The 26,047-nt window shown below is 37.0% G+C and overlaps 1 protein-coding gene across 1 annotated transcript in view; it reads left to right on the top strand.

The window, feature by feature from the left end:
- TMC1 (transmembrane channel like 1) overlaps window positions 1-26,047 on the top strand; it is a 140,811-nt gene that overhangs the window by 32,748 nt on the left and 82,016 nt on the right. The window contains exons 4-5 of the mRNA XM_044939954.1: window positions 5,472-5,600; window positions 24,430-24,520. Coding sequence (XP_044795889.1) covers window positions 5,472-5,600; window positions 24,430-24,520 — 220 coding nt within the window. The remainder of the gene's footprint in view (window positions 1-5,471; window positions 5,601-24,429; window positions 24,521-26,047) is intronic.

Here is a 26,047-nt window from a genome sequence, read left to right on the forward strand (position 1 = left end):
TGTATGTAGCTCCCAAAGTCTAAAATATTAACTATCTGTCCCTACAGAGGATTGGATTGTCCTTTCCTTTTTAATATAACTCTATGTCTTTCACTTCTAGCAGGCCAATGATTTTCTGATCGCTGCCTTTGTCTAGAGTAATATATTAAATGCTGTTTAGGGAAAAAAATTCAAGAAAGTAATTTTCTGGTCTTTGCTTCCTGGAAAATTGCAGATGGCAGGCAGATGGAAAAACTGTGTATGTGAAACACATTTACTAATAGGAAACCTAGGCCACTTGGACAGGATTCAAGAGAATAACTCCTCTGCCACCCCTAGGTGGGGCATGGGAATCACCATGAGGTGATAGGATCTCTCCTCTGAAACAGTCCTAGAACTTTAAATGCTGAGGAACTTTCCAAGATTTCCTCCCAAGATGACACCTTGTGGTATTCAATAACTAGCTATTATTTGTGAATATTTTATCAACAGAGAAGTTTAGCATTGGTTGACAATGGTTCCTTTTAAAATAAGAGTAACCCCACCCATTTCTTCATTGTATTTTTGTTGACTTAAGGTTTTAAATCTCTCTCTTCCTCTTCTTTCTCCTTCTCTTCCTTTTTCTCCTTCTTCCCAATCTCCTCTTCTTTCTTCTATCCTTGAATACTAAGACATCACCTGCTTTCTGTTTTACTCTGATATTTTTTATGTCTATCTTCAAGCATTTTTATGTTTCATTCTTTTCAAAAACAAAACAACCTTTTAAGTTTCATGTCTTATTGTGATTGTTATTTCTATTATTAGGTAGTAATATTTCCTACTAGCAAAGTTGATGCTTTCTGACAGTGGTATTTCATTGAGGAAACATCACCAATAGACATATAAATGATATAGGTTGTGTTCCAGAATTTACCTTTTCCTCTCCACCTGTGCTTCAGAGATGTCGCTTTTAAAATATGACTCAGATGGGAATTCCTTTGCTTTCTTGGTCTGCTCAAGGCCCTCCTGTCAAGGCTCAACCTCTAGAAATAGGACCATGTGAATCAACTGGGTCTTGGCCCCTGTTACCTGGGGCAATCTTGTCCCTGTGACAGGGTCTGTCCTTACCTGGTCCCACTCTCATCCTGATTCTGAGAAGCCAGAAGCACCCGTCTCCCATCCTCCCTTCTCCTCTGCAGAACCAGTCTTGACTAAAATTAATTTTATCTCCATAGGTTTTATAAATTATATTATTATCACCATAATTTTTACAACTATTTTAAATAATATAAATTACTTATGATGATTGACAGTTCTGATCACTATTTCAGGGTCCATATTCCATTGTTCACTTTGAAGATAAGCCCTTCTGTTTTTAAGAAAATGTATTAGCAAATATGTTTTGAGAAAGATTAGTAGGCAAATCATGGCACATTTATTTAGGTTAACTAATTCATGATCTTCTTCTATTTAAATGTTCATGTGAAACACCTTAGGGAATTTTTCTTGCACTGAAAAAACATTTGAAAACAACTAAATCCAAGGTTGTAATGTTAACTGTCTTTGGAGATGGTTAACAAAAACTGCCTTGTTTGGCATTTTGAAGGATTTCTAATAATATTATATGCTTTTCTTGACCCAGTTTTAAGTGAATAAGTAATACGTTTATAGCAGTGAGAAATTCAGCACATTATGCCTCCTTTTTCCTAACAACTGTTGTTTAAATAAATCAAAGCTAAGATAGAAAGCCATTCTTACACAAATTAGCCCTACATTTTAGAAGCAAAACATGCCTGTGCTACACTTTTTTAATATGATTAACACTTTCTTTGAGTGGTTCCTGGAAAAGCTGTTTCCCTGTAAAGCAATGTTTAATTATGCATTATTATATTTAAATTATGCAAAAAATGTAATATCTTAACTACCTGCATATTTGAAGGTAATTTAGCTGAGAACAACTATACATTGTAGCACAGCATGATCTTCCTGGAGCAATCGACAATTAACAACACAAAGATTAAAAATATACCAGTCTGAGATCATTTAGTGTAGGAATAAGTATCTTTCCATAACTTGGAAGACATTGTTATATTTTATTTTAGTGTACTTGTTGGTAATCCTGTCATCCAGAAAAATTCTGTACATAAACATTTATTTAATAAATATTTATTCAGCTCCACTTCTGTCAAAGATAATTTGCTAATTTCTTTGGAAGATATGGATATGAATGTGAAATTGCCTCCATTCTCTACAAATTAATAACATAGTAAGGAAGAGGCCACTTAGACACAATTATTATGAAATAAGGCTGTATAAATGTGCCAGGGAAGTAAAAAGTGATTTAGAGTCTTAAAGAAAACTATCTCATAAGGACAATCAGAAAAGGGTATTGAAGACATTTCATATGATTTTTGAAGGAGTCATAGAATCTGAATATGTTAAACATGTAAAGTACTGGGTTTAAGACAGCAGGAAACTACATAATTAGTATTAGGAACGTAGAGAAATGTAGAGAAATAAGCTTTAATTACATGGTAAATCCAAACATGAAATAGATCATTCTTTCATCCTGTGTAAGTATTTTGTTATCCTTGTACAGCACCATAGGATTTTATATGTGTGTATGCTTAATTGCTCAATCTTGTCCGACTCAGCAACCATATGGATGGTAGCCCGCCAGGCTCCTCTGTCCATGGGGATCCTCCAGGCAAGAATACTGGAGTGGGTTGCCATGCCCTCCTCCAGGGGCTCTTCCCAAGTCAGGGATCAAACCCAGGTCTCCTGCATTGCGGGTGGATTCTTTACCATCTGAGCTACCAGGGAACGATTTTATATAATAAACATCAAATGTTTAAAAGAGAAACAACTTAACGACATTCAGAGTTGTATCTTAGTATGAGTGTACTTCCATAGTTCACTTAAACCAGGACTACTATTCTAAGAAAAATATCTTAATTGGTTAAAAAAAAACCCAACCAAGCTATCAATGACAGATGTTATTTTACAGGGTTAATTAAATTTCTGTTTCAGTAACCATGACCTGATTAAAAACTCTGGTGGTGGTTTAGTTGCTAAGTAGTGTCCAACTCTTTGCGACCCCATGAATTGCAGCACGCCAGGCCTCCCTGTCCATCACCATCACCCGGAGTTCACCCAAACTCTTGTCCATCGAGTCGGTGATGCCATCCAGCCATCTCATCCTCTGTCGTCCCCTTCTCCTCCTGCCCCCAATCCCTCCCAGCATCAGAGTCTTCTCCAGTGAATCAGTTCTTTGCATCAGGTGGCCAAAGTACTGGAGTTTCAGCTTTAGCATCAGTCCTTCCAATGAACACCCAGGGCTGATCTCCTTCAGAATGGACTGATTGGGAGTCCTTGCAGTCCAAGGGGCTCTCAAGAGTCTTCTCCAACACCACAGTTCAAAAGCATCAATTCTTCGGTGCTCAGCCTTCTTCACAGTCCAACTCTCACATCCATACATGACCACAGGAAAAACCATAGCCTTGACTAGACAGACCTTTGTTGGCAAAGTAATATCTCTGCTTTTGAATATGCTATCTAGGTTGGTCATAACTTTCCTTCCAAGGAGTAAGTGTCTTTTAATTTCATGGCTGCAGTCACCATCTGCAGTGATTTTGGAGCCCCAAAAAATAAAGTCTGACACTGTTTCCACTGTTTCCCCATCTATTTCCCATGAAGTGATGGAACCAGATGCCATGATCTTCATTTTCTGAATGTTGAGCTTTAAGCCAAATTTTTAGCTCTCCTCTTTCACTTTCATCAAGAGGCTTTTGAGTTCCTCTTCACTTTCTGCCATAAGGGTGGTGTCATCTGCATATCTGAGGTTATTGGTATTTCTCCCAGCACTAACTGATTTAGTAGGTATAAATAATCACTAGGCTAATAATAAATAGGTTACTGGAAAGATGAAAAGAAAACACTAAGCATAATGGTAATAGCAACTATAGGAAGCAAATAGCACACCATGGGCTGGAGGAACAATGGAAAGAGGTTGAAATTAAAACCTAAAAGCATAGAGGAGAGACCCAGGGAGCTCTGCAGAGGGGGCGAAGCTCAAGTGGTGCTGGTGTCTACAGGGTGCGTGATGAAGCTGGTTCTGCTAATGTTGGAAAAACTGGCAAACCAGTCTCACCTGCAGCTATGGGAAGGCCCTGCAGCTCTTGGGGTGAAAAAGAATTGCTGAAGAGTAAGCATCCCACAAGAGGCAAACGGGAAGCCAAAGGAAAAACCAAGTCCCTTCTTCGTATACTCTATTGGCAGCCAATTATGACAGCAGAATATTGAGCCAACTGACAAACTAGAAATGTGTCCTACAGAGTCACAGCCACAGCATCACATTATTAAGTCTAAAAGGGTAAATTTGAAGTTAAGTGACCATGTTGTTGTTGTTCAGTCACTAAGTTATGTCTGACTCTTTGAGACCCCATGGACTGCAGCACGCCAGGCTTCCCTGTCCATCACCAACTCCCAGAGTTTGCTCAAATTCATGTCCATTGTATCAGTGATGCTATCTAACTATCTCATCTCCTGTCACCCTTTTCTCCTTTTGCCTTCAGTCTTTCCCAGCATCAGGGTGTTTTCCAGTGAGTTTGGCTCTTCGTGTCAGGTGGCCAAAGTATTGGAGCTTCAGCTTCAGCATTAGTCCTTCCAGCAGATATTCAGGGTGGATTTCCTTTAGGATTGACTGGTTTGATCTTTTTGCAACAATAACTCATAACTGAAACAATCTCTTACCAAAAACATTGTTCTCTACAACAGGGCATCACATTCTTCAATTTATAAACTTTGTCGCTCATATTTAGATTTTGTTTTCTTTGAGTTTTGGAACCTTTGATATTTTTTGCAATACTAGAAACACAGAAGAGAAAAGATCCATCTCATTTGCTCAGTGAGAAACTAAATTCCTTTGAAGCCCTCTTCAAAGGATTGACTTCTATCAAGTACACTTTGAGTTCAATTTTATCAATTGAAGTTTTGAGCTTAATTAACAGATTAAGTTACCTTAGAGGAATAGATTCCTTTTATTTTTTCCTATTTCAGTTTTTCTCTTTCTCTTGAGACAGGGCTAACAAATTTTTTAAGGGCACTTCAAAGACATTTTCACCTCTAATTTACTATCCTTGTTGAAAAATAAAGTTTTTCAATGAAATGTAGAATTGGAGGGGGAAGATGTACAGGGGAACAAAGAAAAGAATTAAATATATTAATAGCTTTTTATTTCCATGGATTTTCTGAAAATTTGAAACTATGGACATAAAAAGGTTTCAGGACTTCAGAAAATAAATACTATTTTTTAAAGTTACAGTAATTCCAGAAACCCTGCATCAGCATTCAGCTGTAAGCTCTAAGGCTTATGGATCTCAGCATTCATTGTATACAACCAAGTTGTTATGCATTAATCAGCTGAGTATCTGATAGCATTCTTTAAATTTGGAAGTCAAGCAAATCTTAACTTTACTAAAGAAGGTTTTTTTTTTCTTTCTTTTTTTTTTAAGGGAAGAAGAAGAAGAAATAGATGAAGAGGAATTGGAAAGATTGAAGGCAGAGTTAGATGAGAAAAGACAAATGATCGCTACTGTCAAATGCAAGCCTTGGAAAATGGAGAAGAAAATTGAAGTTCTCAAGTATGATGCCACTTTTCATAATTAGAAACACTTTCCTTGCTATTGATTTCCAAAATTTTCTATTTCCTATACATTATAGATAATACTATATGTAGTACCTCATTTATATAAAGCACTCATTATATATAATGTTCATGGCCATATATACATAATTAATGTATCAAATGTTAACATATCATATATGTACATATATACACTCCCGCACACACACACACACACACACACACATATATATATATCACTAGAGAGGCTGGGATAATGATTATAAAAGACAACAGCCATAATTAAATTCGTTTTTTGGAATCTTACAACCTCTGATCACCTTTAATCATTTGCTCCTTGAACTGAGAATTTCCTTAGTTTAATACATTCATTACTATCTCTCTGAAAAAGATACTATATTTGAATTTTACAAGTTTGTTGGATTGCACACTCTAGTTTCTCTGCAGGGTTTCAGCATCAAATGATATATTCACGTGACAGCTCTTATTAAAGCACAGGGAGGATACTAAGCCAACTGAACAGTAAATGGGATTCCAATTAAGGGTTATGTTAATAGCTATTCCCTGGTAACATGTCAGCAACCCAGTTTCACTCTTATGTTGAAGGTTGATGCACTCAGAGACACATAGATTTATAAACTCCTGATAAAAAAAGTCAAATGATTATCCCTTTTCTGGGACTGCAAGCAGATTTGCCTCTGAGGATCACACTTTATTTCCTTGCCATAGTGGTTGGGGAAGCGGGGCATGAATAAAAAGGACGTGTCTGTGATAACAACCGTGTTTGCATCTCACAGATGTGCTACTGATTGCATTTTCCCCACAGAATCATTTTTATAAACGGTGGTAAATTTCCAAAGCTATCCCTCCACAAGCCTATTTAAATAATAACATTAAATGTTTAGTGTATATATAATAATGTTAAAATTAGGGAAAAATATTTCTGTCTCGGGTGATGAAAAAAGAACTGAAGCAGCTATCAGGGTAATTCACTACTAATCTTGGCTCTGCAAGAGGTTGTGCATTATTTAAGGAAATAGCTTAAACTTCTGGGACCTCAGTCACCCTGTATCCAAAATAAAACAAGATATTCCAGCTTTACCCTATGATGTGGGAACCTAGGTATCATTTCTAACAGTATTGTTTTGTGGAATAAAGTTTTCCAAGTTCCAAAGAGTGGTCTTCCCAGAAAACTTCTGGAACACCACACAGCTGTAGGCTGGGAACTCCCTATGTCTGTGCATGTACACCAGTCATAAATGAGGTCAAAGACAAGTAGCATTTCTGGTTCTATGAAGCTATTAATGTAGATACATGTGCATGTCCATGTGTGAGTGTATGTGTGTTAAAATAGTTTCCATTCAATGAAGTGATAGTGATGCTAAATAATAGGCTTAAAAAATATCCTTACTTAGCAAAATAGATGCTTGGCAACCTTATGTTGGTTCCCAAAATATGTCTTAAAATATTGCTGACCATGAAATCCCCAAACCTGAAACCACAGGTAACGGTATGTGGAAAGTTGTAAAATTATATAGTAATAATATTTTGAACTTTCAAAGCATGGTGTGAAATTGAGTAAAAATGCCAGGAAATATATCCTCCCTTTCCATCTGCATGGAGGTGTAGAAATAGCCCTTGCTCTTCCTTGTCTGCATTTTCCATACAGAGCAGTGGAGAAGGGATGGGGGTCAGGCTTGAGTTTGAATCTCAGATCTTCCATTTAAAAGCTGTGCAAATTTGAATGAACTGTATAGTCCTCAGGTTTCATAGGAAATTTTACTATTTTACAGGGTTACTGGACTCATAAAGTGTGTTATTTCATATGAAACACTAATCAGGGTGCCAGAATATTGCACAAAGCTAGGAAACACAACTTGTAATTATTATTGTATCTCAGGACAGACTCAGTGTTGCCTGGTTCCCTGCAGTATAACGGGAGAGATGGGGAGGGTATAGGGCTTGGCAGGAGTGGGTGGGAGCAGACTTAGCCATAGGCAACCCCAGGAGCCTTGGGGGATGGTGGCACATGGGTATAGCAGTCTGGACAGTCTGGCAGGATGGACAACTGATTCTGATGCTCCAAGAAAGAAAAGAGGGTATCTTTACAGTTCAGCAGAATCTATGGTCAGCCACTTCTAGATTTTTCAAAATGTACCCACAAGGTCATCTTGTAGCAGATTCTGGATCCTGGGGCCTTAGACTGGAGTCCAGGGATTTAGCCATTTTTAGACACAGGGAGAGATAAAGATTGGGATGGAAGGAAGGTCAACACAGGTCCTATTACTAAAGCAGAGGTCAAAAATGGGGAGTTTGCAGCTGAATCTAGATTATAAATGGTTTTTATTTGGCCCACATGCTTTTTGTTTCTTTTTCTTTTATTATTATTATTTTTAATTATGATTAAATATATGTAACATAAAATTTAACATTTTAATCATTTAATAAAAATAATAATTTTTTTCTTTGTTCTTAAATTTAAAAAGTAGAAAATTTCACATTTTAAAATTCAGATATTCGTCTTCTCCTGGACAAGAAGAAAGTGTGGTCCACATTCCTACGTGAAAATAATAACTGGGACTAAGCAATTGCTGTCCCCTACTAATAGGATATTCACTCTTCAGTGTGCACAGTTCCCAAACAATCCATATCACTTATTCATGTTCCTTAGCTGGACTTTATAAGCATTCATTTGTTGCCTCCTACACCATGCATCTGGGGAGCAAGTTAGGCGTGCTACCAAGACAGTGATTCAGAAAGTTGGGGTGAAAGCCAGATTGCAGAATGGAAGCACAGATTTAGGCCCAGAGAAGAAACAACTGTGGCTTCTCACCTGTCAGCAATGCCCATTGTCTTGTGATGATTCTCCATAGCCAGAAATGGCTCCTGCTTTGTGGCTTTGCAGTATTCTGCACAGCTGGTGCCATTGGCCATGATCAGCCTGATTCTCTTGGTTTCAGCCTCTGTGATACAATTGTTGGTACTACAGTGCCTGACCTATTTCCCTTTGCAGGTTTCTGAATGCTGTATTAAGGTTCTCCCCCAGGGGTCCCAGTTACATACTGGAATAAATGCTTCATAGTATTTACATGCAGGTAAAGTTTTCCCTGGGGCTTCCTTGATAGCTCAGAGGGAAAGAATCCGCTTGAGGTGCAGGGGACATGGATGTAGTCTCTGGGTTGCGAAGATGCTCTGGAGAAGGAAATGGCAACCGACTCCAGTATTCTTGCCTGGGAAATCTCATGGAGTCACAAAGAGCTGGACATGACTTAGTGACTAAACAACAACAATAAGTTTTCCCTACCCTGTGTTATTAAAACATGGGAGCCAGGCGTCTTTCCTCCCACCAATTATTCCTTTCAGAGACTTCAAACTCCGACAGAGTGTGTCAGTGGATTATGTTATTCCCAGAAGCAGCCTCCAGTCATCACTTCTGGCTAAGTCGATGGAATCCAAGACACTAGGCTTGATATAACTGGAACAGATATTTTCCTCATGGGTTTGGATCTGTATCTGGGTTCCAAGTTTTCCCATCTGGCTCTGGACTCTGAAAAACTTGTGAAACTTCTAAAACAGATTTTTACAGAAGGTAAGGGTTTTAAGATGTGTTTTAGAGTAAAGCCTCAGGAATGGAAGCTTATGGTTCTGAGGATATATATTGTGGGAGACTCAGGTATAGTTCTCAAAAGCCATAATTCATCTTGGGACTCTCAAAAATTTTTGGAGATGGTCTTATCCATCTCCAAACCCTCATGGTCATCATTGTCAATAACTAATGATTTCTAAATCAAAGAGATGGAATTCAGATTTTGAATTCAATTGTGGAGCTCACTGACTTTTTTAATCAAAAACTTTTAAATTTTGTTATTATAATTACTGGGGACATTGAAAGCTTTGAACATAGAGATGACATGTTCAAAGTGGTATTTCAAAAGAAACTTAAAATGCAAATTTATTCCTATTGTACAGATGAGAAAACTTTACAGAGGTAAGGTAGCCTCACACAGCTAATAACTATTAAGGTGAACATTCAAATCCAGTTTTCTTCATCTGCAAAACCTCATAAGTTTCCTACTGTCATACTACTTCTCATTTGAACCATGTTTTCCAGCAAAATAAACAGTCTTCCCTAGACACTCTGGTGGCCTTTCTCACTTTGCTTCAGTCTCCTCTCCATTTGTCTGCAGCCTATGCTTCTTCCAACTGAGTTCTATCCCCTTCATGAATTATTGTCTCCCTGTGGTCTTTTCTCTGCCAAATTCTATAGAAAGAGAACTCAGATAGTCTCTCTATTATTCATTTGGCTCTTTTGTTGTGCTGCATTATATCTCATTTTAAAATTGTATATGAATCTCTTTTCCTTTAGAATAGATTTTGAACTCCTAAGAATATGACAGGGGTTTGACAGCTCTTTATTACTTCAGGGTCTAACCTTGTGCTCTGTACATCATAAGCATTCAATTACTGTTTCCTGAGTATCACTGTTCATGGTGATTTCTTTTGTTGTTGGACACTCATTCCCAAACCAAGAGAATCATTAACATGACTGAGACCTGTTAAAAGCCTAGATAAATGTGTGAGTAAAAGGCAGGAATGTGCTGAAACTTTGATTCATAGTGTTTGCCAATTTCCATGGTGTAAATATTCCCATTATGATTAATTTCAACCTACTAACAGTTTAAGAACTAGCTCACAAAAGTCCTGAAAATTTAACAGTCAGTGGCTGAGTCAGCTGTAGCGCCTCAATGGTGGTGGTGGTGGTGGAGGGGGATCTAGTAATGTCCTTTGATTAAGCTTGTATTAGAGAGATCTTAATCTGGAGCAGGTAAGAGCAGAAGCTAAAGAATAGAACCTATTTATTATGATATAACATATTTCCTTTATTTAAATTCTTTTTTAAATTTCCTTTATTTAAATTCTAATCAACAATAAAATGCTTAAATTAGGACTACCTGTGAGAAAAAAAAAACCAAAAACATTATTCTATAATTTCTGGACTCTAAAGTTCAAAGTGCTGTCAACTGATAATAAAAAGCAAAAAGTCCCCCGTACAACCCCAAAGTTGCAAGTTATGCTTTATTTGGGGACTTTACTGAGTACTAGAGTACTGGGAGACAGCCTCTCAGATAGGTCTGAGGAACTATTTCAAAGAGTTTATGGAGGAGCCAGCATATATAGGAGTTTTTGCTGAAAACAAACAAAAAATGTGGTCAAACATGAGAAGATCACTGCTAATCACAGAAAAACAGACATCTCACTTTAATGATTTTAGTGCTTTTTTATGTATGGGAAGATGCAAGAGTCCAGGCTCACTGAAATTATTCCTTAGATATGCATCTGAACTGTCTAGGGTCAGTATTCAGTTTTCCTCCACCTGAAGTTCCCTCAGGGTGCAACGTTAGGAGATGGCTGCAGTGACTGATGGCCTGATAGCAGGCAGCATTCTCCGTTCCCTAAAGTGACAGCAGTTTGTCTGTTTGTTTGTTGGCCACCGGGCATTAGTAACCTCTTATCCTAGTTATTTTATCTTATCACCATGCTTAATTTCCTTTTTTAAAATGTCTAGAGATTTTCAATCTTTCTTTCTTCTTTCCTCCTATTCTGTTCTTTTCAAAATTCATGTTAAAGAGGAAAAGTTTTTATTCAAGAGTATTCAGTTCTTGATTGATTTCAGAAATTGTTTACCTTAGAGTTCACCTGCCACAATTGTCTGTCTCATCATTTTCATGGTCTTAGAAGGAATCTTTCCATATTAAATAAGAACAATGTCCCCAACAAGTCTTTCTGTCTTGGGATTTAGACTGTTAATATTTGCTGTTTTATTGTGAGTCCTTTAGAAAATTATTGTGGTTATTTTAATAATGTTTTTCTAATAATATTTTGGAATTCTCCCTTGAAGGATATTGAAAGAAACCAAATGAGAAAGTGACTTTTTTTTTTGCTTGGAACTTGTATGTTCTGGAAACTTTTTCAATTGTTAAAAAAGTAGTTCTGAATTATTTGAGAGAAACATACTTTTGCCTACCAAGAATTCTCTTTCTTTATTTGTTTCATGACTCATTGAATTTTTTTAATCCATATTGTACCATTTTACCATGGTCTCCTGGAGATGTGTTCTTCATCTTGCTTTGGCAAGCTCTTCCGGTGCTCATGGACCTGTATACATGCTCCTGTATCTTTTGGAGAGATGTGAAGGAATTTATGACTGTTCTATCTCAAAATCCTGAGCATCCAGGCTGGTTAAATCAGCCCGAAATTCTGCCCATATGGCTGGTGGAAAGGTATTAGTCACCAAAAAAATGGGTTAAAAATGCTAATATTCAAGGATGCATACCAAAATTCTTGGCAATCTTATTTGCTACCTTCCATGAACATCTGCTTATCCAGAATTCAAATAATCCTAGAGTTCAAAGAAACAGGGATTTTTAAAATGGCACACTATAAGATAATAATTATAATAAAAATTAATGTTAGCAATAAAGAAGTTCCAAAGTTTTCTTTTAGATAGGTGACATATTGTTATTTTCATCTTCTTAATTGCATTTCATTGTGCACTACTTTCTCATGGTATTATCAGTCAGTATACTGTATATGGTAAGACACATTGAGTTAGTTTTTCCAGCTTACCAAAGAAACATGGCCTCCCAAAATTTTTGATAAATAGCAGTTTACCTAACTTGCACTCCTTAGAATTTTAGCTGTCAGTGATAGCTAATTTTCACAACTTGTTCTTAGACTATCCATAAATACATGATCTTTGGAAACTGATTAAAAGGAGAAATTCATTGACTATGACTTAAAAGTATTTAGGAATGCTATTAAATATATTTGATGTAATACATTAACAGTAAAAAGAAAGCAACTGTGCACATGATAAGCACAAAATAAACTTAATTTGAGAAATGTGTCCTTGTTGTTTGGGGAAAGTATGATACAGATATCAGATAAGATACTAATTATGAAGATAACCCTTAACTTTATCAGGTTGATAATAAAAGAGAATAACTAAGGCATTTTTGAAAATGCTTTTATCTATATAACTAAGAAATGGCTGGTAGAACATTACTTCAGGGGACTTAAATAAGCTTGTTGCTATAGAACAAAAATGGTTACATTTTGTTAAAATGCATATACTAAAAGTAAATTTGGAGAACAGTATATTAGAATATCATAAAAAATAAGATGAGCTGAAGAAAGGGGAATAGTCTTTCATATTCAGTATATTATGTCTAAGATGTCCTGATTTTAGAAAATTTTAAACTAAATATAAATTATTTCTTTCAAATAGTCCTGTTAATTATGTTTTTGTAATATATGTACACACATGTGTATGTATATGCTACTGACCATATACATACATATTCACATTCAAATATCTATGAGATACATGATTCTTTGGATGAATTAATTTTTATATTTTATGCATACTATTATAGTGTTTCTTGGCCAGTGGTTGGTCATATGGGTCAGGAAAGCTTAGAAGGAAGGCTATGGAAGGAGACTGTGAAATAGTAAGACTCCAAGTCAGCTCAGCAGAAAGATTAATTCACATCAGAATATACTATGCTCTGTGGATGACCTTGCGTAAGTTGTGTTGACAAATGCTCAGGAGAGACCTAGATCTAAGTGTATCTTGTAGCAAGCAATTTACCAGGTAGTCTTCATTATTTGTAGAGTTCACTGAACTGCCATCATTTAAAGTTTCTTGCCCACTCTTGGATCAAAAGGCAGAACATACTGTTCTAACAGAAAGCTAAGGCTTTCTAGCATTCCTAAATATCATCACACAAAATTTTGAAAAAAAATATTTCACGATACTTAGAAATGTTGACCAGGGACTAAATATGAACACACAGGTGTTGTGCAGAAATATTTTACCAAAACTTTCAAAACAGAATGGTTCCTCTCATTCTGAGGCAGTGTCCTGTGAATCCGTCTGTTTCACAGTATTCAGAATTCATTAAACATGCTTCATTAGAATGCATATAAACAACCAAGCGAAATTAGCACAGTCTGTCTACCAATCCCTGAATGTTAGTGTATCTAAGAATATGAGATTGTACTTGAGATTCATGGTGGAAATGTCTCCTTTGTTGAGGAAATTTCTGCAAATTTATGCCTGAAATGCCTTTCTCTGCCTACTCAAGTCTATCAGCCCTTTAATGTCCTGTTTAGTTCTTATCTCATCTACAATGTCTTCAACAAGCTCTCAAGCCTCCACTAACCTCTCCCTTTTCACTTCAAGGCTGTCTAGCACTGTTGTATAACAGTTTTGTGGGCCTATATCTCATTTTTTCTTAATGGGGTTTAAGCTTCAGGAAGGAATCTCCATGTTTCTTTAGTTTTTTGAACCACTTAAGTCTGCTAAAAACATAAAACACACTCAATGAATACTTAGAAAAAATGGCTGAGTAAAAAGGAGAATAAAAAATTATAGAAATAAATTTCCTTGTTGATCAGAATTTCAGATAGGTCCTTCTTACATCTATGGGTAGCAATCTACATTTTCAGTGCTATTTCTACCTAATTGTGAGTATAATTTTCCCACAATGAAGGTAGGGAGAGGATACTCTGCCATTTTGAAAATCTTTGGGGTTAAGATTAGTCAAGATGAGATTTTATATTTCACTTTTCTTATTACTCTTAACCTCTTGATTTTAAGATTCATTTGTGTCTTTAAGGACTTGGTCTTCTTAAATCTCATTTCTGCCCCAAAGTCAAAGCAATAGCAATATACTGGGATATACCTAGATGTCTTAGGGATATGGCTCAGAACTCTGCAGCCCATGTGGTATTACATGGGTAATACCACCCCTACTTTTAGATTTTAGTGCTGCTAATTGCATGCTCATTGATTCATTAAAACAAGACAAAAACAAAAATAAAACAAAAAATCCTTGATATAGAGCTTAATAAGATCTGGAGAGATATTTATAAAGTTACTGTTATAGATTGTTTTAGATGGAGAAAGAATTCTTTTTAGCAACTCATTTGCACATCATCTCTGCTGACAATTTACAAATCTTAGAATTTTTTGGTGTCCTCATAAAGCAGAAAACTAGTTTATGTTGTGACCAATATCTAAAACTCAGCACAAACTTTTACCTCCTGGGAAAATCTATATTGTCTTCTTTCTCCTCTCTCTGCTGCTGCTGCTGCTGCTAAGTCGCTTCAGTCGTGTCCGACTCTGTGCGACCTCATAGACTGAAGCCCACCAGGCTCCCCCGTGCCTGGGATTCTCCAGGCAAGAACACTGGAGTGGGTTGCCATTTCCTTCTCCAATGCATGAAAGTGAAAAGTGAAAGTGAAGTCGCTCAGTCGTGTCCAACTCTTAGCGACCCCATGGACTACAGCCTACCAGGCTCCTCCATCCATGGGAGGAATACTGTTAAACATAAATTGATTTTTAAATTAATCAGGTAGAATAGAATTAGGAAAACATTTAATCAGCAAGTAGAAAGAGGATCTAGTGTTCTTTCTTTCTTTATTAAACTACTAAAGCCCGGCTATGTTGTTTCTCCCTTGATTCATCTAAAATTACTCTGAGATGCCTGACTGACCTCTAGGGTACAACTGAATTATGTTTGAGTTTTTAATTGACATTTAAGCCAGCCATGAAAATTAGCATTGTTTTATACTCCCAGGGAGCAAAGAAATTATCTTAGTTCTGAAGAATTTCTATGGGTAGTAACTTTGAACTTAATACAGGTTTGACCTACCCAAGCTTTGCTTTAGTTTTTTACCAATACCAGCAGCTAGCTTTCACATATCTTCATGAATGTCATCAGAGCTGGTAAAAACAGATCATTGTAATGTTTATTGCTGATGAAATGTTTAGAGGTCTTAATGATCTCTCTCTCTCTAATATATATGTAAAATCTGTTAAATCTGTGAAATGATGCTATTAAAAGGAGGCAGACCAAAATAAGCCACACATACAGGCTAAGAGGTTATATGAATATTCAGCCAGCGTGTTTGGTGTTCTTTGTTGCTTGTCTTCAGATTATTTCAGAAATTTTTAGTTGTTGAAAAAACAAATTTTAGTTGTTGAAAAAACAAATTTTTCAGTTGTCCTTTAGGGTTACAAGATAGAGTGAGCTAGTTATTTTTCAAGATGAAGTTATTCACCAAAATAAATTTATCATGTTTCAAAATATGTAGAGTATTGTCAATGCCAGGGGTCACCAAAATAATCATATTTGATATAGTAACTTTTTAGCCCAACCCTCCAGCAACTTTGTGGCCACATAAAAAGCTCTTAAATTTACTAGTCTCAACAAATAAAATTTAGTTTAGTTCTGAATTTGATCCTCAACTTGTTTACATTGGAATCATTTAGGGACCTTGAAAAGTATTGATGCCTATGTCCCATCCTTAGAGATTGTGACTTAAGTGGACTGGAGATGGGGACACTTGGCCTTTGGAATTTTTAAAAGATCCCACAGGTATCCCACAGCAGACTACCATCTAGTCTTGGAGGTGTTCATTCATTCAAATAACATTTGTTGAAACTTACTTCTATGCCAGGTGCTATATTAAATATTGGGAAATTAGAAATTGAGACAATGGACCTTGCTTTCAAGAAATCCCAGTGCAGAGGTGAAAATGGACTATGGGTTAACTTTAATATGTGATGTAATTACTACATAAAGGGCAGAGGTTAAATCACCCTGACATGTGGCTGGAGGTAAGTGTTAGAAAGGAAAACCAGGAAAGAGCTTATGGAGGAGCTGTAGTATGGACCTGGCTGTTGAACTGAAAATGAAAAGGAAGAAATCATGTGGCGAAGAGGGGAAGGGCATTCCAGAAAGAGGAAGCAGGTTGTATAAAGGCGTTAGAAAACAAGTTATTAATATATCCAGCCTCTCTTGGTTTTCCTCTAATTCATCTTGCAGATCATTGTTGCAACATTTTTTCAGATAGCATACTGTACTGCACTTATCAGTCTCCCGCTAAAAAAATGCTCCTGCTCCTTATTAACATCAGAATGAATTCTGCACTGACTCAATGGACGTGAGCCTTGGCATTGGGCATGCCTACTCCTCCTTTAAGCACTTAGACTGTTTTCCTCATCAGCCATCTGAAAGCCCCAGATACATTTCCATCTCTTCACCACTGCTCACTGCCAGTTCCCTGCACTGTACTGTCCTTCCAGCAACCTTGACTATGTATCTGAATCCTTTTGTTCAAGTTTCCTTCTAACCAGCCTGCTCTTCCATCTGAATTTTTCCAGCCCTTAATTTTACTATTTACTCAGTTCAGTTCAGTTCAGTCACTCAGTCGTGTCCGACTCTTTGCGACCCCATGAATCGCAGCACGCCAGGCCTCCCGGTCCATCACCAGCTCCTGGAGTTCACTCAGACTCACGTCCATCGAGTCAGTGATGCCATCCAGCCTTTTCATCCTCTGTCGTCCCCTTCTTCTCCTGCCCCCAATCCCTCCCAGCATCAGAGTCTTTTCCAATGAGTCAACTCTTCACATGAGGTGGCCAAAGTACTGGAGTTTTAGCTTTAGTATCATTCCTTCCAAAGAAATCCCAGGGCTGATCTCCTTCAGAATGGACTGGTTGGATCTCCTTGCAGTCCAAGGGACTCTCAAGAGTCTTCTCCAACACCACAGTTTACTCATTTGGTAGCAATTAGATGATTCCCTGAATATTTATCTATGTCTTAGCTTTCTTATGAAATTAGAAATGCCTTACAGAAAAGCCCAGACCACATTCTTTTTTTTCCTTCATATGGCACAGTGCCTTGAAACAAAAAAACCCTGTATTTTATTACTGTAAATCTTATTTTATTACTGTAAACAAAACTGTATGACAATATTATACGTTTAGAAGATAGAGGAACTAATTATTTGCATAATTGCCCAGTCTTTGGCCATTGGCACACACAATTTTTACAGAGTTGTAAAGATAGTGTACATGTGTGCTCAGTTACTGAGTCATGTCAGAATCGTTCTTTATTCTGGCATTTTACTCAGTGTATCAAATTCATTTCCCCAGAAAAATAATAAATATTTTTGAATACTAATCAAAAGTACCATATACCCCTGGTATACCAAGAAACTGTTTTGTTTATGCTGTCTCAACTTTTATATGTCCTTATACCAATCCCATGAGGTAAGTAATAATGTTATTCTGAGGAAACTGGAGATACTGAGCTCAATTCCTAGCTGTGCTGCGCCACTTACTCTCTGGGTAAATTTGGACACCTCTTTTACTGACCTAATCCTCAGTTTCCTCATCTCTGTAATGAAGATAAAAATAGTTCCCACCTTGCAGGATTTGGTGGGGATTAAATGAGATGATGAATGTAAACTGCCTGGCTTATGGCAAACATTCAGTACATTAACTGTCATTGCTGTGACTTTCCCTGGTCATGTTTTATAGGCAAGAAAGCTTGGGATCAATAACAGCTCCCCCAAAGCACACGGCTAATATTAATATATGACAGAGCCAAGATTCAAATCTGTGTCTCAGTTATATGATACAGATCACAGAATTGAATAGAAATGTGGCCCTAGTCAACAGAGTGTGTGTGTTAGTTGCTTAATCGTTTCTAACTCTTTGTGACCCCATGAAGACTAGCCCATATAATTTTCCGGGTGAGAATACTGGAGTCGGTAGCCATTCCCTTCTCTAAGGAATCTTCCTGACCCAGGGATCAAACCAAAGACTCCTGCATTGCAGGCAGATTCTTTACTGCTTGAGCCACAGGGAAGCTCTTTTTTCTCTTATCACAGACTCCCCAGCTGTCCAAGCATCCTGTACTCTCTGCAATAGCACAGAATGGCAGGAGCAGGACTTGGGCTGGCACTTAGCGCTCCTCCCAGGAGCACTGTATCTGGGGCTTCTGAAACCAGACACCTGGGCCCCCTCATCAGGTCTCAGATGTAAGGCTGAATTCTCTCCTGCTCTTTTGGTAATAAGATGGATTCCCACTACACTCACATCTCGCTAGGGTCACAGTCTAAGGGGAAATGGACTGGCTTTCCGCAACTGCCTGGAAGTATCTAGTCCTCAACTTTTTAATTTGGAGAGTCAGCACAAAATTGGTCAGCCCTATTAGTTCTAGCGCTGTTAATGATAGTTACTGTTTATGGTGATCTTCCTGTTTGCCATGGACACATTACATACATTATTACAAAACACATCACAGATATTCTTTCCTATAAAGCATAAACAACCCTTGGGATAGCTATTACTATCTCTATTTTAAAGATGAAGCAGCTGAACATCTTACCCATTATGACTACTGTCACCAGCATCCTCCTTTTAAAAGCACATGTTTTGATCATCAGTTCCAGTATTAGGATGATTTAAAAGAATTCTGTCAGTCTAATTATGGAGTTATATTATCTAAGAAGGCCTATAATCCTTATTTTCAATTTCTGTACATTAGACTATCTTCTTATCTCCTCAATTTTCTTTCAATTACTCAGTAATATTTTAGGAAAAGTTAGAGCTCTAAGTTTTAGTCAATTTAAATTGGTCAGTTTTTTTTTTTAATGGTGGTGCTTATTAGAAAAAGACTTTTCATTCTTCTGGTTTCTTTATTGGAAAGTAGTGTTCATGAGCACAAGTTTTGATGATAGTTGGCTTAAAGACCAGTTTTGAAATGTCTTTCATTTACTTGAGCAATAAATGGGTTGCTCAATGATACCATCAAACTGAAAACAAGAGGAAAGAAAAGTCAACTTAACCTAATCCAAATGGGGAGCACATTTCCTGGGATAAGAATGTGTCAAAGGCAGCATAGCATGTCCTAACTCCCTTGTGGAATCAGGGTTGTATCACGTGTTAAGGGTAAATTATCTATTTTGTAAGTTAGGCCAAAGTGTGCTCCTTCAACTAACTGAAAGCATTCTTGAACGCCCATGAAACCTTATTATTCTAATTACCAACAAAAGGGGCTGATAAATGAATGATGAAGCCAGGTATTATTGTCATTAAATAGACCTTGCTCAATTATTTATCCCTGGGTCTGGGGTTACAGCTGAGAGAGCTGCGCATATTGTACCAGGGGGTTGAGCTCTGAGACATGGAGACTGCATTACAGACTTGGCAGGCAGCTTTTGTTGAATGCAGTTCACGAAGATGACACATGTTTTTCAGTTAGATATTTGGTTGGTTTGAGGCTAGTAGGTATTCAGAATTTATCCACAAAAGCCTATTTCATGTTAGCCATGAAAAATGGCTAGAAAAATCCCTTTAAATTATCTAGAACAATACAAATGGGTAGGAAAATAGATTCATTACAAGAAAAATATAAAAAAACTTTTTTTTTTTTTTTCGCCTTTTGGTTTTCAAAGACTCTGCTGTTTGTTTTCTTGCATTCTGACATCTGTTATGGCTACTTTAGTGTGATAAGTATCACTCAGTGTTTATCTCCATATTGGATATTTTTTTTTTCTATCTTGTTTCTAACAGCACAGTTAGAAGATATTGTCTTCTGGTTAAGAAATCTGTTATCAGGAAGGATGGGATTGGGTGATGCTAGTTTCTTCTATCCTAAAATCATGCCAGCTAATTGTAAAGGTCAGCTCTGAAAACAGTGTAAAGTTTTGTTCTTTCTCTGAGCTCTTCCACCTCAATTTCCCCTCTTCTACGCTTGAAAGGAGCAAGATGCTTATACCCCTCTGTTCTTGCTTAACAATTCTCTGCCCACTACCCCTGGTAGTTATTTGGCCCTGGTAGGCAGTGGGGAGCAGAAGGAGCTAGAATGGCTGGCCAAGGAGCCCTTAGGTATGAAACTATGAAACTTGGAGAAGACCTCTTGGAGAATAGAGGAGTAGGTAGGGCATTGTGCTGTGCTTAGTCATTCAGTTGTGACTGACTTTTTGGAACCCCATAGACTGTGGCCCGCCAGGCTCCCTTGTCCATGGGGATTCTCCAGGCAAGAATACTGGAGTGGGTTGCCATGCCCCTCTCCAGGGGAACTTCCCAACCCAGGAAAAGAACCGGGGTCTCCTGCATTGCAGACGAATTCTTTATCAGCTGAGCTACCGGGAGAAAAAAATTCATACTTGAAATTATACGGAGTGGAGTGAAGTCCAGACTTTTGTTTGAAAACTTAGGATGTGTATGTATGTTGAGGGTGGGGTAGGGTAATACTGGAGGACAAATATGAAACTATGCCTAGCACCAGGGAGAATTTGGCAATTTAAGAGACCAAAAATAAAAACTTGTTTAGATTGTTCAAAGGAGAAGTATGTATGCAATAACTGATTTAAAAACTCTTATGGAAGCCATATAAATAAATTTCTGTATTTTATAATTTAATTTACAATTAATTTTTTGGTGACTTCAACTTGTTTATAACCTTGACTTCCCTGTCTCTTAAATTTTGCTAGTTTACTGTTCCTGTAACATAATTATCAGCTCACAAAATTTAAAACCTATGGAGTAGATTAGCTATTCCTTTACACTTCTGATTGCTTAGAGCAGTCTTTTTTTTTAATTGGCCACTCAAATAGAAAGCAATATAATTCTAATAGGCCAATCTGATGTTCTTTAATTATCTCCTAAATATCAAGAGCTATGGACATGTCTGTAAAGTGGTCACTTTATTACGTTTGAAAAACAAATTTTGATTTTACTACTAAGAAGAATTTTTGGTTCTCCATTTATATATGTTTATTATAATAGAGAATGACGTGATAATTCCTACATATACTTGGTCTTAAGAATTTCAAAATTCTTGATGCCAAATAATTGTTATAACATGATGAATGGGTTCCTAAAAATCACCACACCTTGAAAATTGGGTAATGAAAACTACAGCACTTACAGAATAATGGGAATGGGGCATAACATTCAGGAACATCATAGGTGACATATTTTAAAAAGAGAAATTTAAGAAAATGGCAGCAACATTTTACACATGTTAAATGGCTGAGAAATGCATAAATACTGCAATAAATATGGCTGTTTACCTTTTAAAAGATCTGAAGTTTGCTTGTGGAAATGGTAAGACTTCAGTTTGTGAGTTATTGTGAAGCCTGGAAGCAGGGTCATTGTAAGTCAGCTCTGAATGGATGTGGCTTTTCTGACACATGGGTGTGATGAAGTAGCTGGTTGATGAGGTGTGTGCATTTTGTGTATACCCTTCTAGGTTTAGGTGGATGTGATTTTTTTTTTTTTTTTTTTGCATTCACTTAGCGTTTCTTGTCGATAAAAATCACACATAAGCAAACACAAAGTTTGTGTTATGTTCAGGTTGCTCCATAGTATAACAATCATGTTAGAACAGATTCTTGGTTTCAAAACAAGTGTTACAGTGGAACTGACAGTGTAGTAATGCCTTCAGCGCATTCACATCTATGGTCACACCTTAGATTTTCACCACCACCCAAGCAAGCAGGAAGCATTTGTTCAATTTTTGTTTGTTTGAGAATCCTGGACCTGTTAAAAGCTACACAGTAACTGAAGGAATCTGCAGAACTTGCTCAGGTGTGTGCAAGTCCTGAGCAAGTGCGCTTTCTTTTGAAAAACAGGATTCTCCTCAGCATGGGTATGAAAGAAAGTGAAAGTGTTAGTTGTTCCGTTGTGTCTGACTCTCTGCGACCCCGTAGACTGGAGCCAGCCAGGCTCTTCTCTCCACGGAATTCTCCAGGCAAGAATACTAAAATGGGTTGCCATGTCCTTCTTCAGGGGATCTAACCTGGGTCTCCTGCATTGCAGGCAGATTCTTTACTGTCTGAGCCACCAGGGAAGCCCCAGCATGGGTATGCTGCTGCTGCTAAGTCGCTTCAGTCATGTCCGACTCTGTGTGACCCCGTCCCTGGGATTCTCCAGGCAAGAACACTGGAGTGGGTTGCCATTTCCTTCTCCAATGCATGAAAGTGAAAAGTAAAAGTGAAGTCGCTCAGTCGTGCCCGACTCTTAGCGACCTCATGGACTGCAGCCTACCAGGCTCCTCCGTCCATGGGATTTTCCAGGCAAGAGTATTGGAGTGGGTTGCCATTGCCTTCTCCGAGCATGGGTATAGAGAGTGACAAAAACATGGACAAGGTTACAGAGACAAATCATAGAGGCTGGGTTAAACTCAGGTTACTTGATTTTCAGTTTATATCAGTTCAGCATTTTACAAAGTGTCTGTTAGGTACCATACTCACTTCTGTCTTGTCATCTCTATAACCACATAGTTAAAGTTTAACTGTGATACGCTTGTTTTCGATTGCCTGCATTTAAAACCCAGCCATGAGAGTTCAGTTTATACTTGTTGATATGGCTTTATCGAACATCTTAGACTGTGTAGAATGTTTTAGAAACTGTTTTTCAATTAATCTTCACAGCCCAGAAGTCCTGTCGAATGTCAGAGTGTTTCACAAGGCCAGCCTAATAACTCTTCTTCATTTCTAGGAAGCTGTCCTATTTAGTTTCTGAGAAGGCAGGAGAGAAGGGTGTGATTCCAAAGTCTAGGAATGACTGCCTTTGAGCATTAATTGATGTGGATAATACAGTTTTTAGACACTTCCCTGTTTCCATCTACCTGAATTATGCCAGTCATGTCTATTTCAAATTTACTTAAAAATAAGTTTACCAAACACGTCTTATGATCCAAGTAGTGAGCAGTGCTGTGGGAGAAAAAAAGGGTAAGATATTGTCCCTGCCATCAAAGAAATGATGTGGGGAGTCTGACGTCTGAAGAGAATCTTCTCCATTGTGCTTGTGTTTGTATGGCAGGCCATGGGTAGGTGCCCATGTATGGGTGAATAATAGGGCACCATTGTTTAGTTATCGGCTAAAGTAGCAGGCATGTGCTGTTTTGATCACTGGTTATTGTAAAATCATGAGTTTAGTCCTGATTCTGAGGAACACAAAAATATCCTTCATCAACTTAAGGATGAAGTTTCATCTTTCACCTTTTAAAGAACACTTTGTGTGTCAAGTTTGTAGTCATGTATTGAGGGGCCACCGAACTGACGACAGTGTTGTACTTGCAGAACCAATGTCCAGGTTCGGATTATCTCTTGGTTCTCTTGGGTTATGCCTTTTATGGCCCCTGAGAGGTCAGGGCAAGCCTGGACTGCCTCTATTTGTAAAATTCTTTCCAAATTGCAAACAGACAACAATAGCAAAAATGACTAAAAAAGGTTATAAAAGTTGTAGCGTATTTAACATGCTCACTTTATCCATTTTGATGAGTTGATGCTTTTTAACGCACACAAAGACACTGATGTGACTACCGTAAAAGTACAAATATTTGGGAATAATGTTAAAGTTTAAATTTGAAACCCTTTGAGAATGTGAGGCCAAAGATGATTCCTTTCCTTTTCTCTCTTCCCTAAACCCCTTTGCTTTATATAGTATGGTTTTTCTGTGTTAAGTCATAATTGCTTTTATGAGATTAAATACCAGGTCAATAAGTGTGTTCTGTGTCAGTCTGTCCCAAACTCTCTGCTCTATTTTTTTTTTTTAAGCAATCCTTAAAAAAGAAGGAAAGTATTTTAAAATAAACATTCTGACTGCCAGAATCTGAAATAAACTTCAGATTCAATTTTACATGTGGTAGAAATGAGAACTGGGGTTCTCTATTTTGATGTTTAGCATAAATTCCTTGCTTTTTGATGACTCCAGCTGATTAATAAGTGAGACTAAAACATCTTATTCTTCCTGGCCAGAATTTTAAAAACTTAAACACTTGGCTAGATTTTAAAACTTAAACATCATTTACAAATCCCAAGATTATGAAATTCAGTCACTTGTTAAGAGTTTAAAAGGGTCAAGGAGAAATAAAGCAGTAGACCTAATAAAATTAAATATCCACTACCATATACTATATAAATCTCCACCCACATTTTATTTTGTTTTATTTTCTCAGGGAAGCAAAAAAATTTGTGAGTGAAAATGAAGGGGCTCTTGGGAAAGGAAAAGGGAAACAGTGGTTTGCATTTAAGATGATGATGTCCAAGGTAAGTATTTTCATAGCTCAGTCAGTTTGATGCCATATAAGCTCTGTGGAAGCCACATTGCCCCCAAGGGGTTGTAAAATTGGTTCTGTTCTGAGAGAGTGAAAAAAAAATTGGTTCTGTTCTGAAAGAGTGAAAAAAAAATCCAACATGTTATGTGTATACTTAGGTACATTATACTAGATACACAGTACTCTGTGTTATTGAAATTTGGAGAAAGGGGTGATTCAGAAAAAAAATTCTTTTTGTCCTGAAAGGCTCTTTAAAGGAGTTAAAGTGAAAAATAAGTTGAGAAACATTGATTTATGGCAAAAGATTGACTTGTATGATTTTATCACTTCCAAATGTAATAGACTGTGCCCCTTTCATTTTCATTCCCTGGGAGTTATGTGGTTCTGGATCAAGGTTTCTTTCTCAAAATGTCTACAAGTTACAGAGCCATATAACTCTTCTCTACTAGGTACATCAACTATAAATTGGATAGAAAATAGAGAAAACAAATGATATACCAATATAAATGTAAATTTTTGGAAAAGATAGAAAAGAGACTAACATTTATTTAGCACTTACTATGTTCCAAGCACTGAGTTAAATCCTTTTATAAAAATTGAGTTCTTATTATAAAAGTCCTTCCACATTTAATTCTCACAGCAAAGTAGGTATGTAGACATTATTGTCTCCTCTTTACAAATGTTATACCACCTGATGCTAAATATGTTCCCATAGAGATGAAGTTTTGTGAAAAAAGTTCATTTATCTTAAATATGAAATCTATAGGTAGATCTGATACATATTTATATATCATGGATTAGTTTTATCTGTTTTTACAGTTTAAATAAATGGAATCATACAGTATTTATGCTTTTGTTTTTTGCTTCTTTGAGCAATGTTATTTGCATGAAATATGTCCATGTCATGGGAGTTATAGTTCATTTTTATTTATATGTTATATTCTATCATATGAAGATATTGTAATTTACTTATCCATTCGATTATAGATGAATATTTGAGTTGTTTCTGGTTTAGGTAATCTTTTGAACTTCAGACTCGTATCAAATCTTATTTAGCTACTGCTAAACATGCCTGTTTAGCTCATCCATTATCTCAGCATCATCTATACATATGCAAAGTTATCTGTCCCGTCCTCATTCTTCTTCTTATGGGTAACCCAACATTGTTGGATAAACAAAAACTAGTTTATGATTTTTTTTTCCTTCCCTTTCCTATAACACCATGCCTTTCCATTTAGACAACTGTTTTATCTCTACCAGAATGAAAAGTCATAGCACTTAACATACTGTACAGTGTTCTTGACCTAGAAGCCCTTCAAAGCAGGAACTATGCCTTATTTATAGTTCCTTAATTTCTTCATGCAATGAATATTTAATTAAACACATACCTTATTAGGTGCTAACTCAGTCTCTGCTCTTTTACTGTGTAGCAGAATAAACAGATCATTTTCAATGGTTGGCATATTTTCTGTAAAACAGAGAGCCAGTAAATATCTTTTAATTAAATTGGTCCAGGAGT

This window comes from Bubalus bubalis, chromosome 3 (assembly GCF_019923935.1).
Source record: "Bubalus bubalis isolate 160015118507 breed Murrah chromosome 3, NDDB_SH_1, whole genome shotgun sequence".
Classification (NCBI taxonomy): Eukaryota; Metazoa; Chordata; class Mammalia; order Artiodactyla; family Bovidae; genus Bubalus; species Bubalus bubalis.